The 18,235-nt window shown below is 38.4% G+C and overlaps 2 protein-coding genes and 1 long non-coding RNA gene across 4 annotated transcripts in view; all 3 read right to left on the bottom strand.

The window, feature by feature from the left end:
* Positions 1 to 18,235, bottom strand: part of LOC146482981 (uncharacterized) — a 79,796-nt gene that overhangs the window by 45,038 nt on the left and 16,523 nt on the right. The window lies entirely within an intron of this gene.
* Positions 1 to 18,235, bottom strand: part of LOC146482983 (uncharacterized) — a 55,014-nt gene that overhangs the window by 31,998 nt on the left and 4,781 nt on the right. The window contains exon 9 of the mRNA XM_085106488.1: positions 15,615 to 15,682. Coding sequence (XP_084962614.1) covers positions 15,615 to 15,682 — 68 coding nt within the window. The remainder of the gene's footprint in view (positions 1 to 15,614; positions 15,683 to 18,235) is intronic.
* Positions 4,660 to 8,700, bottom strand: LOC146482984 (tetratricopeptide repeat protein 28-like). The gene is made up of 2 exons (XM_085106601.1): positions 6,221 to 8,700; positions 4,660 to 5,717 (listed from the first exon to the last, which is right to left on the bottom strand). The coding sequence occupies exon 1, from the start codon at positions 8,555 to 8,557 to the stop codon at positions 6,248 to 6,250; it is 2,310 nt and encodes a 769-aa protein (XP_084962727.1). The 5' UTR covers positions 8,558 to 8,700; the 3' UTR covers positions 4,660 to 5,717; positions 6,221 to 6,247.

Raw genomic sequence — 18,235 nt, 5'->3', positions numbered from 1 at the left:
TTAAATGACATCTTCCAAGTCACAACTTTCTGAGTTGAATGAAACTTTTGGGTGCTTGGGAGAGGTAGCTTGACTGCAAGGTTAAGTTTGTACAGGGTGACATTGCATCAGGGTTTGTGTTAATTTTACTTGCTTACAATCTAAGAGGTTATAGTAAATGAGCGTAATTTGCTTCTTTGCCAGTAGGTAATACTGATAACTGATTGTAGTAATGTTGGTGGGTCCTTTTTTCTCAGCTTTGTTTTTGTATTCTTGTTGTATTATATAAAATTCTGAGTTCTCTTTTGGACAAACTGACACCACATCTAGTTTAGTACGGTTAAATGAAAGAGCAGTGTTATTTAATTTCACAGACATTGTTTGTTGGAGTGGGGGATGAAAGTAACTATAAATCTGGAAACTTATTTTGTTTGTTTCTCATATCTGATTTTAGTATTGTAATACTTCAACACCAGTGTACATTTAAATAAACGATATTGTTGGATTTCAGAGTTGTTGTCTTTAATCCTAACATTTAATACTGGGGAGGGAAGTTTTTATAACGTAGTCCGCTGTTTCCCTTAGTTCATTTCAAATGAACAGTTAGCAAAAACCATAAATCGCGCCAAATAATCTAGAGTTTGGCTGGGGGAATGGCGAAGCAGGAAAACCCTCGGAATTCACTACCCCAGAAAACAAGACAAAAAAACGCCTAGCGTATATCGGAATATAAAAAATAATTACCATGTTTAAACCGAACAGCAAAAGCTGGAAAACTAGCGTTTTCTTGAATTCACCGTACCAGAAATACAAGAAAACGCGAGGAAGAACGCCGGGTAAAAACAATTTTCCGTGCGTTTATCGTTCGGTGAACGCAAGAAAATACGCGTTTTCTTGAATTCACCGTCCTAGAAAACAGCGTGAAACGCCAGAAAAACACCGGCGAACGCCGGAATATTCATTATTTTCCGAGTTTTGACGGTTTGGTGAACACTGGAAAACAGGCGTTTTCTTCAATTCTCTTGAATTCACTGTCCCAGAAAATGTAAGAAAACACAGCAAAACGCTTGTGAACGGCCGATTATTCGCTGTTTTCCGAGCGTAAACGGATCGGTAAACACTGAAAAACATACGTTTTCTTGAATTTACATGAATTCACCATCCCAGAAAATGTAAGAATACGCAAGGAAAACGCTTGCGAACTCCGGAATATTGGCTATTTTCCAAGCGTTAACTGATCGGTGAACGCTTGAAAACATACGTTTTCTTGAATTTACATGAATTCACCGTCCCAGAAAATACAAGAATACGCAAGAAAAACGCTTGCGAACGCCGGAATATAGGCTGTTTTCCAAGCGTTAACTGATAGGTAAACGCTAGTTTTCCAGTGTTTACCTACGTTGAACAGGGATTTTCCGTGACGGAAAACAACGGAAAACGCGGGTTTTTACTGGATAACGGCGGTGAACGCGACGTTGGTCGGTGGGAAAACTCCAGTAAACGCCCGGAATACAAGACGTTTTACGAGTGTTAACCGGCCGGTGAACGCCAGAAAACGTGCGTTTTCCAGCGTTCACCGCCACAGAAAACTGCCGGATAATGGAACGAATACTCCAATTCACCGGCACGAAAACTCGCGGAAAAGATTGGATTTTCCGTTTTGGTGAACACTGAAAAATACTGGAAAATACCACATTTTGCGTAAGTTCGCCGCGTGTTTTCTGAACGGTAAAATCCCACTTTTCCTGCCGTGGGAGATGTCGATTGATTTGAGCAAACCAAGAATGCTTGCATATGAGTGATAGTCACTGAGTGCACATGATCATGCCCCGCAGTCTTTATTAGTTTTAAATTTTCCTATTAATATAACAAAAACCCACAAGGAAAAGGAATCAGCTGTGCATCTGTATTAATTAAAGCATTAGTTTGTTGACTGCCAGGGATAAAACTAGTAAGACCACCTGTTCTTACGCTGGACGTTGGCGAAGTTTGATATATGACTTACGCGGTACATCTTAGGCTTAAATGGAAAAAATGGCTGGCTACGCCCCTGGAACCATGCCATGCTTATACGCCCGGGGGGGGGGGGGGTACTCCCCTATATAAGGTATATAGGTATGTGCCGCCCCAAAGGGTATGGTTTTTGAGCCGTTTTGGCCTGAAAACGGGTATAGATTTTGACAATTACGATCTGAAATCGGGTCGGATTTTTGGGGCGGGGAACATTTACGAAAGCTTACAAAGTATTAACATATTTTTCTTCTCAGTATGTAACTGGAACGACTAACTGATAGCGAGAAAAAGAAATAGATAAACTATGTCATTCCAGCTTACTTTTACTCCTTGGGTCAACTTCCGTTCGGCACTGATGCACAATTATCAGGTCTGAAAACGGGTATGAATTTTAGAGGTCAGGTCTGAAAACGGGTGTGGAAAATGGCATGTTTAGGTCTGAAATAGGGTCGGGATTTGAAGACCCGGGCGGCACACCCCCACCAAGAATTCCGAGGAGTACCCCCCCCCCCCCCCCGGGCTTATACGCCTCGTTCCAAACTTGATCACTTGGTGTATGTTTACATGCCCCGGCGTAAAACAAAAGTTAGAATCATTATCTTACCAAATAAACAAGTACAACAGGAAACAATAACATTTCAAATGTCCGATATTTTTAGCCTTGTAGCTGTTTCACAGGTTTCATGTAATCACTCTAATAGAGGGCGTTTTAGGAACGTTCACTACTTAGTAACAGTAAGTATTAATCAGAAGTCTGTTCCACCGTTTAATAAGTAAAATGACAAAAAGGAAACAAAGTATCCTCGTAAATCAAAGCGCAATTTCTATTTTCCAGAAATGGCTGGCTTCATCAGTCCCTCAGTAATTGAAAATTTTTGAAAACTGTGAGAGATCACTCGGGTAATATCATCTTATATCTCCCAGTTCTAGTTGTCAGCCATATTATGTTACATGAAACATTTTGACAAATCAGACTCACAACAAAGTCTTTGATGGATTAGAAAAACTGGTAACATTTGATTTAAATCCTCATTTGAGGTCGGGCAAGATCCAATTACTCCAGCTGATTGTTATGTCCCGCAGTGTCTAAGCACGAGAAGACCAGAAGTATACCCCGCCCCACCCTCCTGAATAGGGTACTAGTTTCGATTCCAAATTCCCAGGCTTCCCCTCGTACACCTGGGTGGGGATGGACAATACAAAGCAAAGTCCCTCGTCAAGATTAATAGCTATTCAAATTCCCACATTTTTGAAAATACATGGCTTTTATCAATTAAACTGATTGGTCAATTTCAAGTTCCCAGTTTTGTGAAGGGAAACTAGTCCCTCGCATTTTGTTATATTTTTGTAACAGCTCACAGGTTTAAAGTTATACCCCAAAGATAAAAATAGAGGCAATGAGGAACAAATTTTCTTTCCCAAGGAAATGACACTGTGACAGATTGAAATTCTAAGGATCTTAACGCATTATCACAGCTTCTCTCTGAGATCTCCGTGATTCTTAGAGCGTGTGGTGAAATGTCTAAGCCCCGTTACTGAACAAGTGATCTAAACGCATGATCACAGCTTCTCTCTGAGATCTCCGTGATTCTCACAACGTGTGTCCAGCTACATGTAGTTGTTTTCATTTACCTTTCCGCAGGAAAAGTAAATCGTTGCCGTTCTCTTTCAAAGAACCTTTTATTATTATTCAACATGTCAACACTCGGAAACTAAATAAGCTATACTAAGGTGTGCTTGTTAACATTCTAAAGTTAAACTAAATAAGCTATACTAAGGGGGTTATCCAGTGACAAGAGAAGTATCTCCTGTATACTGAGCTTTCTTCTATTGTTGTTTCATATTCTTATTTTGTCTTTGGTGGTATACGATAATTCAAATGATCACAACATCCTCAATCATATTGTATCTTTATCTTATGTGTTTTAATTCATTTTCCTGGTGGGTGCCTCGCGTACAGAACTATAACAACTTTATTTCAAAGTTTCGGCCGTGTACTCTGGTTGAGGGAAGGACCACCTCCCGCAAAAAGAAAAAAACCAACAATAATATATCAAAGACCAGAGGAAAGCTGGCAGGAGAAACCTTCTCATATACAGGGATCTCACAAACTTGGAAAAAATATCCACCATTTATACCATTTACAATTTTCTACATAGATTCATGAAGGCCCTGCTACATGTTTCTGTCCTCAGTCAATGTTTTGAATCACTTGAGTAACGTCTGCCCTGGAAAAACAGTTTTCCTTATAATACTTGTAATGGAATACAGTTGAAAATTGTTTTTTTTCCTTGCGAGTAAGTCTACTTTTAAGTAAGTGTGCAATAGACACTGAATAACCAGCATAAATTAAGTTCCAAACTACTGTATTATGTAGTTTATGTAATGCAATCTGTCTGTTAGTAATATGTCACCTTAGACCAAACCTTATTAACTAGAAAAAAAAAGTCGGTACCGGAAAGTAACACTTGCGTATAAGCCGTACTTTTTTTGCTTGCAATTTTCGCTCAAAATCGGGAGTGTGGCTTATCTGCGAGAACATCTACAAAAGATTACGTGAATCTGCAATTTTCGAAACAAGCAAACTGAGCTCATGTATGAAAAGAATTCAGTTTTGCAAAAGCAATTGCTAATTTAAATGCAATTGAAACGTTCTGAATATTACTATAGGATTTTCGTATTGACTTTATTAAGCACTCAATTTAATTTGTGTAAAACATATATAGACAAAATATTTTCATTTACGTCACAAAACATTAATTCTAACGTTTCTGCCCTCATTCTTTCAGCTCGATTCTAGGCATTTTTTTAATGATTTTTTGCTCTTTTAATCTACTACTATTGCCACCCTCTAAAAGTTATAATTCATGAAATAAACATTAAGTCCTTTATAAATTGAGAAAAAAATAACAGTGCCTTACTATCGGCATCTGAGTAAAATGGCAGTTGTAACAGAAAAGAATTTAATAATAATAATGATAATTAATTGAACTCTCTTGTTGGGATTGACTGAATTAACGAGTTACATCAATGAAAACTTAAAAGAAAATCAACTAAATATACCCTGTATACATTAAATGAAATCTATGTACACTACATTGGAATTTATGAGGTAATCACGTCTATGATGAAGAGAATTCATCTGTTTTTTTATTCTAGACACCCGTTTTCTTGCATTTTGACAAACTAAAATTTTCTCTTTTTATACCAATTTACCGAAATTCTAGACACACTTCTTTTTGCATATTTATTAAGTTAAATTTTATCTTTTTCTACCCATTTACTGCAATTCTATTTAAAGAACCAAGAAAAAAATTTAAAAAGTCTCAGATACTTCACGTCTAATTTGATTCTCAAATTGCAAGGTTTTCCAACCCATTGAGGAATTTGGCAAGTCCTACACCAAGCAACCATGAACCATCTAAATATTCCCTTTAAGCACAGAAGTTTATTGATAAAAAATGTTAAGACAATCTTGTAGTGTAAATGGTTCAAAACTGTCCAATCCTTATCTAAAAACGTTTGTAATAAACTGTACGGTATATGATAACGACTTCAAACTAATCTAAATCACACGATAATTAAAAAAAAAGCAACAAGTATTTACAGTCTCTTGCACGAGTTCCTAGCCATCCTTGTCTTGTCTTGATGATTCTCAATCATGTAAGCCATCATAAATGATCCTCTGGTCTTTTCTTCATTTATAACAGCTATGTGTTCAGTAGCTATAAAGCAAAAAGACCAAGAATTGAAGGTAAATTTGAGTGACAGCAACAAACGTCTGCAGCAATTATCCATAATAGTGTTGCAGAGGCGGAGTACTTTTCTTCAACATTTCTTGCATGTGTTAGTCTTCATCTCATTCAGATTAAGCCATATACTTCCTCATGTTTTTGAGATGGTACAAAAAAAATCGCACTTCCGGAAGAAAATGTTATTTCGCGTATCAACAAGAAAGCACAAAAGGTTACTAATTTTCGAGCGAACATTTTACAGGGGAGAAACGAAAAATTTCCAGTGGTACAGAAGTCTTAACTGCTAACAAAAGAAAGTCGGTAATTTTCCCAAACCCAAGCGATTAACAGGGAAACTGTACCACTGAAAACGTTTGGACTTTTTTCCATTAAATTGAAAAGTAGTAGGTTCCAAAACGCTAAATAAAATGAGCTGCAAATAGCTGAACAAGGAAAACAGGTCAATTCATCTAAACGTTGGTCAGTGTACTCACAGAGCAGGTCAGCTACTCTTCTCCGCCTTATTCTAGTGTGACGTCATCACCAATTAGTACAAACGGAGCCCAGTAATCCACTGCACTAAACTCGTCAGATTCTCTCATGGATTTCATGGCTTGGTTCAGAGCTACGCTGGCACTTTCACCTTTCATCAAGTGCTGATAGAATATTTTCATGAACTCCATAGTAGCCTCGTCATCAATCGCCCACAATGACACCAGAACAGACCGAGCACCAGCACCCAAAAATGCCCGTGCGATGCCAACCACACCCTCAGCCTTAATCTCCCCACGGGCACTGTGACAGCAACTCAGCACAACCAACCTTGCTCGCATCTGAACATTCAGCACATCTTTCATTGTTAAAACGAAGTCTTCCTCGATAGGAGTCCGTGATGCCAGTGGAGTATTTGGTGCTAAGAGAATTTCTCCTGTTTCCATTCGCCCATGTGCTGCAATGTGCACCAAAGCAACCGAGGAGAGGCGTTTCAATACTTCTTTCTTTTTTGCATGCTCTCCAATTAGCGGCGTAGTGTGAAGTATTCGCCCAATCATCTGCGCTTCTTTTCGAGCGAATTCTAGCTGCGGAAACTTTGTTTTCTCAAAAGTAACCTCCTGTATCCAAGGATCACCCACGAGAAGCGCCCCACTCTTAATGTGGTAATCAGCGGGACAATCTGCTATCAATTTCAAACTCGTCAGCGATGGAATGACACGCACTCTGAAAGATTCACAGAGGTACTTTGAGTCTGAGTCCATGAATGCATCGAAAGGAGCCAAACACAATGGACCCTCTGGGACGAATATTACTTCATTGTCAAGTAGCAAATCTTGGATGGGACTAATGACAATTTCATGTAATAAACTTAAAGCACAATTCCAGGGATTGGAGGACTGATTTTGTTTCTCATCGGAGGGGGACCTCTCGGCACCTGTCATATTTAATGAACGATCCTCACATTTAACATCAGCTCTTCCTCGAAGTTTCTTCAGTGTGGTGTCCAAGAAAGTTTCGGCATTAACGTCTCCATCGGGGATTTGCTTCCGTCTTAACTGAACATCCTTTCCTTTCTGTAAAACCCAAAAAATGACTTCTTGGGCTTCAAGTGCTATAAAAACTGTATTGGAAGCAAAACCACTTAAAATGTCAGTTATAGGTTCCATTTCTGTGCAAGATTCGGCTAGGGTGTTTTTGGATGCATATTTAAGTTCCATGAGATCATTCAGAGCCTGTGCACGTCCCTGCTCAGCAGATAAAAGAGCCTCCACGATCTTGTCTTGCTTTAACAACAAACGCCATAAACTAACGTACACCCTTTGGTACAAATTGCGCAAGCTCACCTTCCAGTCATCATTAAACGCAAGATCGCGCCTTAAATCATTCAAAGCTGTGATACTCTGTCTGTGACAATCTATAGCCTTGGATAAACAGCCCATTGATTCAAAGTCAAATCCAAGGTTACAAAAGAGTTTGCCCGTTGTAACTTTGTCTCCCAATTGTTTTGCGATTTCTAGGCCTTGTTGATCATATTGTATGGCTTTTTGGAAATCTCCAAGTCCTGCATAATCGCGCCCTACCATACCATACGCCTTTCCTTCAGTTGAGACGTCTCCCACTTTTCTTGCGATTTCTAGGCAACGTTCATGGTAGCCTATGGCTTTTTCGAAATCTCCGAGTTCAGCATAATTATTGCCTAGACTACCATACGTCTTTCCTTCATCTGAGACGTTCCCCACTTTTCTTGCGATTTCTAGACAACGTTCATTGTGGTTTATGGCTTTTTTTAACTCTCCGAGGTCTTGATAATGGTTGCCTAGATTAAAATAAGCCTTTCCTTCACTTGAAATATTTCCCACTTTTCTGGCGATTTCTAGGTCACGTTCATGGTTCTCGATGGCTTTTTTGAAATCTCCGAGTTCAGAATAAACGTTGCCTATATTACGATACGCCGTTCCTTCTCTTGAGATGTCTCCCAGTTCTCTTGCGTTTTTAAGACAAAGTTCATGGTAGTGTATGGCTTTTTTGAAATCTCCGAGATCAAGATAATCGTTGCCTAGACTACCATACGCGACTCCTTCACTTGAGATGGTTCCCATTCTTCTCGCGATATCTAGGGAGAGTTCATTGTAGTATATTGCTTTTTTGGAATCTCCCAAGCTGCTATAATCCGTACCTAGATTGCCATACACCATTCCTTCAGCTGAGATATCTCCAACCTTTATTACGATTTCTAGGGAACGTTCATGGTAGTGTATGGCTTTTTTGAAATCTCCGAGTTTGGCATAAGCGTTACCTAGATTACAATACACTCTTCCTACACTTGAGTCCCCCATTTTTTTTTTTTTTACGATTTCTAGGCAACGTTCATAGTACTGAATGGTTTTTTTTGTAATCTGCGAGTTCAACGTACTCGTTACCTAGATCACAACGCACCAGTTCTTCCATAAAAACGTCTCCCACCTTTGTTGCGATTTCTAGGCAACATTCATGGTAGTGTACGGCTTTTTGGAAATCTCCAAGTCTTGCATAATCGCGCCCTACCATAACATACGCCTTTCCTTCAGTTGAGACGTCTCCCACTTTTCTTGCGATTTCTAGGCAACGTTCATGGTAGCCTATGGCTTTTTCGAAATCTCCGAGCTCAGCATAATCACTGCCTAGATTACCACACACCTTTCCTTCATCTGATACGTTCCCCATTTTTCTTACGATTTCTAGACAACGTTCATTGTAGTATATGGCTTTTTTTAACTCTCCGAGGGCTTGATAATCGTCGCCTAGATTACCATACGCCCTTCTTTCACTTGAAATATTTCCCACTTTTTTGGCGATTTCTAGGTCACGTTCATGGTTCTCGATGGCTTTTTTGAAATCTCCGAGTTCAGAATAAACGTTGCCTAGATTACCATACGCCGTACCTTCTCTTGAGACGTCTCCCACTTCTCTTGCGATTTTAAGACAAAGTTCATGGTAGTGTATGGCTTTTTTGAAATCTCCGAGATCAAGATAATCGTTGCCTAAAATAGCACACGCCGCTGCTTCACTTGAGATGGTTCCCATTCTTCTCGCGATCTCAAGGGAGCGTTCATGGTAGTATATTGCTTTTTTGGAATCTCCCAAAATGCTATAATCCGTACCTAGATTGTCACACACCATTCTTTCAGCTGAGATATCTCCAACCTTTATTACGATTTCTAGGGAACGTTCATGGTAGTGTATGGCTTTTTTGAAATCTCCGAGTTTGGCATAATTATTACCTAGATCATTATACACCTTTCCTTCATCTGAGACTTTCCCCACTTTTTTTACGATTTCTAGGAAATGTTCATGGCATTGAATGGCTTTTTTGTAATCTCCGAGTTCAAAATACTCGTCACCTAGAACCCAACGCACATCTCCTTCCCTAAAGACGTCTCCCACCTTCCTTGTGATTTCTAGGCAACATTCATGGTAGTGTACGGCCTTTATGAAATCTCCATGTCTGTGATAAACGTCCCCAAGATTCCAATAAACGTGAAACTCTTGAAATTTGTCTCCCGATTCCTTTGCAATTTTAAGTTCACGTTCATGGTATTGTAGAATTGCTTCGAGATATCCTTGGATGTCATTGTCAGCGATGCAACCTTCTCTACGGCTGTCATTTCCATCTCTGCCAGTTTTGACCAAAAAGGTGCCTCTTTCCTGTCAAATATAAACATAACTGTTTCTTGAAACAGTTTGATTCAAATTGGACGCTGTTAGTTTCGCTCGTTGAATAAATGGATATCGGAAAAGTTGTTTGATGATCATCTGTTTTAAACTTGTTGTTGATATAGGCTCTCGACTGGCAAATATTGCACGGTGTAATTCACTTTGAATCTACTTGATTTTCGACTGTAAGGAACGAGAACACTTTAACAACCAATCTTAATCCTTTAGAATCCACATCATTGTCATCATAATCATTTTCGATCATTATTGCTATTGTACCTCAACAAAGCGGGCAAGTAAGACAACGGCTCGTCGCCTTTTGCGACGATAACTAAAAGAAAAAACAACGACATATTACAAACTAAATTCGATTTTGAGACGGCATTACGACTTTATATTGACTTTATATTGGGCGGAGTCGCGAAGCGACGGAGTCCAATACGGAATATATTTTCTCCCAACGCCGTCAATATTAAGTCGTAATGCCGTCTCAAAATCGAATTTAGTTTTTTTTTTATCGCGATACTGACATTTTGTTGGAGAGAGTAAACGAATAAAGTACAAATCGAGCGCTGATTGAAAGAGAAATTCTTATACTTTAGTTAAACTGTAGCCATGGTAATATCTGGTCGCGAAACTCGGGGCGGGTAATTTGAATTTTTGGCTTTAATTTTTACGTCAAAACAAAGAAAATGCAAAAATTTACAGTCCATAAAGCACCTACCATTGATGAAATAGACGAGCTAGTAGGTTTGAACATTTTACCAGCAAATTTTATTGAAAATTTTTTCCCGCCGAGATATAAACAACAACAAGAAAACAGTGATGAATAAACCTCACAACCAGAAGCAAGGATAAAAAGAACAACCATACTAGTGCCCAAAAATGAAAACAGAGCATTGTTATCCTAGCTTAGATACCGTGGAGATTTGGAAATTTAAAAGAAACCAAGCGGCGAAGAATACTGTAAAAATTGCCGAGTCTGCCGTTCGGCGCTACGACAAGAATATCAAATTGACAGACCTGGGCCATGAAAGAGAACGCAGCAGAGCTCTTCGAGCAATTTTTTCTAGAGATAAAGAGACATCAGAAAAGAAACAGATCCTTTTGCTTTGAAAATGCCATAATTTATTGGAATTTAAGCTCATTGTTATTTACCGTGGCCGCTTTCACACTCAAGAAAGTCTTCTAAGTAAATTTCTCTTCATCGAATTTATAATCACTCTTTTTCGCTTACCTTCAAGAAAAAAGTTGTATCCGCTGTATCATGGTACACGTTCACCACAAAAAAAATATTATAAGTGGTCCTTGAACAGTTTCAGAAGCTTTGTAAACTCAAATGAAAAGAAATAAACAACACCATCCAACGTCGCATGTTCAATTTTGATCTGTGCGAGCCGAACCCGTTTAAGTGCCGTTCTGTCATGCTTAAATGACAGTTTTTGAGCCAATCAGAAACCGTCATTTTGAGACGACAATATCGCAAAATAACGTCGTCTCAGCGCAATGGGAAGATCCCCCAGGATCGCGATAAAGACAATTATTAAATTCTCAGCCTCGGATAATGCATTTCTAGTGTTCTGATTGGTTCACTAAATCCCGGTTATCAGCTCATATACTGTAGTTTGACCTTATATGGAAAACGATTGCCACAGGTGTCGCTAAGCTAATTTTTTTTTCGGCGGGAGGCGAAAGTTTCTCCGGAAAATGAAGGGTAAAAAAAAAGAAAAGAAAGAAATACCAGACAATGCCATTTCAATATAACAACAATAAAAGCCACAAAGTTCGATATGACACTATTTAATGGTACGTATCTCTGAAGTTTCCTTTAAAATCTCTAAAATTGCAAGATTTTACAATTTAGATCACATAACAACAACAACAATTATAACAACCGGTGACCTTCAAAAATTTCAGGATGGCTTGCAAATCCTGGCGGTAAGAGGTTAAAACCGATCGAAGAAATTTCTCAAGAAGAACTTTATGCCGGCGTTTATGTTTTTACGCATTTACGAGGACTTCAGGAAAAGTTCATCTATGAAATCCGTGCGAGCGGCGGCCATAATGTTCGTTTCCGTCGTTCGGCACCACTCAGCAAAACATTTGCACAAATGGGCACAGCTCTTACGCTTCTCGAAAAGCTTGAAGTTGAAAAACTTGCACTGAATGCTTGTCTCAGTGAGGTTAAGCCTCGTGCACTTGGACTTGCCTGAATTGTTTTAAAACTTCTGCGAGGAATTCAGTTCAGCATAAAAAAAAGCCGTCCTTAATCCCTTCCTTCGCTCGGCACCACACAGCAAAACATTTGCTCAAATGTGCACAACTACTACGCTTCTTGATGAGCTGAAACTTCAAAAGCACTTGAATGCTTGTCTCAGAAAGGTTGTAACTCGTACATTTAAACGTTTCTTAAATTTGAGATGTCCGACTGTGTCCGATCTTCTTCGCTTTCGATTTTTCATTCAACTCCGTTTGCAAAGAGCTGCACGTGTCATGTGATCATTACGTTTCGCGCGCTTTTGTCGGAAGTTGCCGCAACATCCGGTAGTTTTAATTTGAAAGAAATTTTTACTTAAAATAAAATACAGTAAACTTCAATAGCAATATCCAAACGCGGAGAATTTAATGTAACAATTATTCCATTCGCGCTTGTTGGATATGAGATTAGTTATAGCCAACGTTGGCTATTTACCATCTCATATCCAACGCGCGCTCATGGAATAATTGTTAATGGTAGTTAAAAGGATAGAAACGTACTTAAACTTTCAAATTTTAAATATAGGGACAGGTTTTAACAGAACTTACACGGCGGCCTTTTCGGAAGTGGGAAATTGTGTTCTAAAATAACTGCATTGAAAGTTTGCCCTCTTTGTTTTAGTTTTTCCCCTTCTTACTTCTATTTATTCTTTCTTAGCTAACTGAACCAAAATTTTATGTCCTAGGGACAAAATTATCACTTTATAATAACGGTCGGTTTGGCAGAAAATATATTCGCCATGGGCAGAGAGACAAGCGACGGAACCCAATATGGAAATTTTTTTGTCCCAAGTAGCCATCAGTGTACAGCCTAGACAAGGAAATGAATCGAGCCTCATTTGGAATTCTTTTGATCGCTAAGGAAGCAGTAAGCATCTGAAACCATCCTTCTGCATAACAATGTTGTAATAAAAATTACATAAATAATAAATGGAAATTTCGTTAGAATCCATGGAGTGGCTCTTCACTCCACTGTTTCCAGGTCGAATCGGTATTTGGAAATGTTGGTTTAAAACCTCACTATCCGGCCACCCACTTCCTCTACCACCTCTTGAGTCACGTAAGAAGCATTTCAGTCGGTTCATTGATAACCTTGCAGCTAGAGGGCTAAGTTATGCAACCTTCAAGCTGTACCTTGGGGAACATAGCCTGCTCATTGTCTTTGAACAGGTGAAACTGTCATGTAAGTCATCAGCGTAAAAACATCAACGTTTAAATTGTTGCACCTTAAAGTGCATTTGTCTGCTAATAGCATTTCGAAAGCGGCCAGGAACCAAACCTTCAGGCAAGGCAACAGCCAGATGACAGAATGTTATGACTTATTGTGTCAAGAGCCCTCAACAGATCTAACAGCTAGAAATACCATAGATTTTAAAGCATCGCTGTGAACTCCAGGCACTTGTCAGTCTGAGAAATATAACGGGATTTGTTTGTTTGGAAGGTGAAGACTTTCGTGTGATTCACTTTCGGAGAGACAACCAAACAGTCGTAATGCTACAGGTTTCTGGAGTGCTTTTCATTTGAGTATCGAAAGCAACTCGCGTTTGGTTTTGTTTTGCTATACTGCTCTCTATACCGCGCTATTTTCTCAACCAATGGAAGCCAAACCAAAACTAATATTGACTTGCTCTTGGTAAGGGTCACATGCATTCCCTTCGAATTCTGATTGGTTCATTGTACTGCTTACGTCTTTGTGGTTCGTCAGAGTAATTACGTTGGATTTGGTTTTGCGACGTTCAATCTAAAACCTTTTTGATATTCTATAAGCGTTGCTAATTAAATAGTTTTTGTTAACAACAACAACAAAATAAATAAATAAATAAACACTGAAGAAAACTTGAATTGTTGTTTATCAAACTTACTTTTGGAGTTTCTGACAGATCCTTCGCTGCCGCTTCCCCAGTACCTTGCAGCCTGTTTTGCTCGCTCACTGACCTGCTCCTTAATTCCAACAACTTCTGGTTGCTTTCGTCAATCTTACATTAGTCAAGATTTCTTATACGTAAAAAACAAAGGTTATAAAGGATTTCACAAACCCTTACGGGGAATACCGATAATGATGATGAGTGGCCACTAACAAGACTAAAATACTTGGATTTAAAGACGTTGCATATGACACTCGATACCAAGCTATGTTTAGACTTAAAACTTTCGGCCTTTTTCATTTAAAACAGCAGCAAGTCGAAGTACTAAAGAAAGGTTCAAAAGAATAATTTAAGAGGCCCTGCGCCTAAGAAGCTATGGTTGATTTCCCGCCAAAAAATAAAATCGGCAGATTTTTATCTCTCAAGTAGAGGTCACCAGATACTATTTCAAAATGATTTCCTTTTGTTTCAGTCTCGCTTAAATCCAAAGATATCGACCCTAGAGGTTAATTACTGTCCTCTGATGGCAGTCAAATTAGGCGTAAAATAAACACTTTCGATAAGTGGTTCAGAATTCATTATCGCAACGGCTTCTTTAGAGCATTGCCAGTAGATTGTAGAAGCTTCGAAGGAGCTGTTCAAATAATACGAAGATTACTTGGCACAATATTTTCAAGGGCTTTTGATTTAGACTAGTTTTTGTTTGTACTGATTTCATCTCACAATGATCGAAAACTTCATCGAACGAATCTTGAACGCATTTTAAAACTAATGCGATTTTCTGAGGTTTTATACATAAACTTGAATTTTCGGCAACTTACTCGAATTTTTTTGCTCCTCAACCTGAAGAGTGCCCACAAATTTTGATTACTTTATTTGCTGTTTAGCCTTAGTACTAGAGAGTGATGAAAATCATTGTTCAATCTGAGGTTCCCCCTTTAAGAAAAATCGATTCATTTAAAGGTTCCATTGGCAAAAATGGAGAAGGCGATTTTTATGGGTTACCCAAAAAATCAAATCTTTGCTTCCCTTTAACAAAGACAAACAGTTTTTAGTTATTTGGAAAGAAGAAACAATAGTCTAGTAATCATGAAAGAATTAAGCTGTTTCACTGAATGTGTAAATTTTAAGCCACTTTGGAGTAACCCAAAATCTCGTGTTTTAATTTTCATTTTCTGTGCTATTTGAGGGAGCTATAAAAAAATTCCCCAAAAACTAAAACAAGCGAATCAGCCCAAATAAACACCATTTTTGTTCATTGCATATGTTTCTTGTCTTGTGCAGAAAATATAAAGGAAACATTTTTTCTACCGAAATTTGAGTGAGTGGTTCTTACGCGGACGCCCTCTTAAAACTGATAATACTGTAATTTGTTTGTCCTTAATATTTTCCTACCGGTTTTCTAAGAATAAATCAAGTTAGAAAAAAGGTTCTTTGTCAACGGTTTTGCACAACATACAGCAAAATCTCCGAGACAGGGCCCCTTTTAATAAGTTCAACCTTGTCAGTAGCAAAGTTTCTGCTATTTCAAAGACGCAAGAGGGAAAGATATATCATGCTAGTGTACAATGAAGGATACTGCTAATCCCTTATCACACCACGTGATGGCTTCCTCAAACTGATTCAGCTCAAAACAGGCACTTGCTCCTAATAAAACAGAATGATGTTAGTTTGACATTTTACATGACTCATGTTAGACCAGGATCAGGCCTCCCACATTTGTTATAAATATAAGTTTTAAAGTACTGTTGCAAAACATTCCCTTTTTAAAAATGTATAATATACATACAAAATCACACATGAAATAATATAACTGGCTGCCTTCACAAATCTGGCCAATCAATAGACTTAACAAATTAGTGAATATACATTACTTGCAAAAAATTTCGGACGTTAAAATTTCGGACATTTTTTTTCGGACGTTTAATTTTCGGACATTTCTTTTATCTCATTTCGGACAAGTTTCGGTAAAAAGATTCGGACACTTTGTTGAAACATAGCTAAAGTAAATTTACACCTATAAAACACGAATTAGACCGCGAAACAACAACTGCGAAAATTATAGTTGTACTGGTATCCTCAAGGTTTCTGTATGATGAAGAGCAAAGAAAACTCGTAGCCGATGTCACGTTGCCATGTTCGACAAGAAATATCACGTTTTATGTACTCGATGCAGCAGTTTATGATGAAAAGTATAGGCCTTCTTCAATTGCAAGAGGAGGAGTTGAGGTACTACGTTAAAAATTAATGACAGAAAGCGGTTCATTCTTCTTCGTCTCTCAAAGAGTTTATGGGAAATAACTTTGAGCTACTTGATAAATCGCAGTCACCGAGAGCTACAGATGAAAAAGAACCACATGCTAGTAACAATGCAGAGGATTTTTCGATTGTGTTCATTAATAATTAAGCAGAAGAGGACTAGCACCGCTCACACTGGAAATGCAATTATCATAAAACTGAGATTGGAACAAAAATATAACTATGTACTTGCAAAATGGAATTAAACGACAAAAATTTTCCTTCCCAGTGATAAATAAAAAAAACCCAGCAAAACCTAATATGAGTTCTAGCTCTATCATGTATATTGGCCTTGAATTCATGTGACGGCGTCGCCAAAGAAAGTACGAAGTTAAAAGTTTTATGTTGTGCTGTAAATGTTTGGGAAGCTTAAAATTTCGGACGGTTTTACTTTAGGAGACTTTTTTGTCCGAAATCAAAAATCGTCCGAAATATTCTTCATTCAGTGCTCGACTAACTGCTGTCAAATAATCGATACAGGTTTTATGGTTAAACTCTTTTTTAAAGCCTTTAGATACTTTTCTCCATCTTTAATATGCGATTGCCAGTAATCAGAGACCTACGGGTTATACGTAAGGGATTCTGGGATCTCCAGGGGGCAAACATTGCAAGTCGCTAGAAAGATATATATGGCGTGAAGTTGTTTCTTCGTCAAAAGCAGTAATTTTGAACAAAGAATAACGCATTTTCGCTGTGATTTTGTGAGAAGCGGAGGCAACTCACGTTGGTGCATGGAAATTGTACGGGCTTTTTGTGTGATTGTTATAAAATCTATCGATAAACACTCTTTCTTGCGAAGGTTAATTGTGAAATGTACTGAATCTAAATCAAGTAGTGTTCTCGAAATAGTACAAACTTAGGTATAAATTTGAGGGGATTGACCTAATAAAGCCTTTTCAGTTGGATTTACGTGTGCTGATATTTAGAACGAGTATAATTGGAGCCATCATTGTGCTGTATGGTTGTAATGGGGTTGACAGGCCTACGCTACTCTCCCGTGCGTGTTTTAGCCTAAATAAACGTTTTTCCCTCACGGTTATATCTTTTTGAGTGTTTCGTAATGTAAATGTAATTCAAAGACCCGGTTTAATGGGAACGCTTTCTGTATGTTCGATCAGAAGAACGTTGTAAAGAAAGAGATAAGAGACATAAACATTATGTAACAATAGATCATATGACTGGCGTACAATTTAATAGACACGTGCTAATTATGCAACATCCTCTATTGTTAAAAAAAATAATTAATTATTTTTGATGAGGCCAATAAAAGGAAAAAAAAAAAAAAAAAATAGTTGAATCACTATTGCCCCTTGTTAATGGAATCAGTGATCAAGGTCCTTGAATAAGTGTTATCAGGGTGAGCGTTCATTTTAATCACTGTTCAATTATCGCGCGACACATTTCTTTCCAATTTGTGAAATCAAATCATTGTTCAACTATTTCCTGTCCTTCAAATGTGCTGGTTCTCTCGTGGTCCCTTTTGGGCCTGGCATGTCTCTCTACTGCTGTTGGTTCACTTGAGATCTCATCAGGCTCTGCCTTGGTGCTGATTGGTTCTGTTACTTCAGACACAGCAGGCTTGTTCCTGACGTCCTCAGTGCTGGTACCAGGTGGTTCATCTGATGACTCGATTAGCGGCTGTTCTTCTTGAGTCTTCTTTATTTCAACACGATTTCGTCGATTGGATCTCTCGTCGGTCTCTATGATATACGACCGTTCGTCAAGCCGCTCACTGACAACAGCTTTTGGTCACACCTTACTTCCCATGTGTTCATCGACAGATTTTATCGTATTATACAAATACACAAAAACTTACAATTTCCACGCACCAACATTAGTTACCTCTGCTTCCCACAAAATCACGGCGAAAATACGTTATTCTTCGTTCAAAATCACTGCTTT

The sequence above is a fragment of the Pavona decussata genome, unplaced genomic scaffold (genome assembly GCF_977016875.1).
Source record: "Pavona decussata unplaced genomic scaffold, jaPavDecu1.1 SCAFFOLD_41, whole genome shotgun sequence".
NCBI classification, from domain to species: domain Eukaryota; kingdom Metazoa; phylum Cnidaria; class Anthozoa; order Scleractinia; family Agariciidae; genus Pavona; species Pavona decussata.
The sequence above is the reverse complement of the archived record's forward strand: the minus strand, read 5'-3'. Positions and strand labels throughout refer to the sequence as shown.

Excerpts from the sequence above, each read along its gene's own strand:
- LOC146482984 (XM_085106601.1), bottom strand. The coding sequence starts at position 8,557 with ATGGGGGACTCAAGTGTAGGAAGAGTGTATTGTAATCTAGGTAACGCT.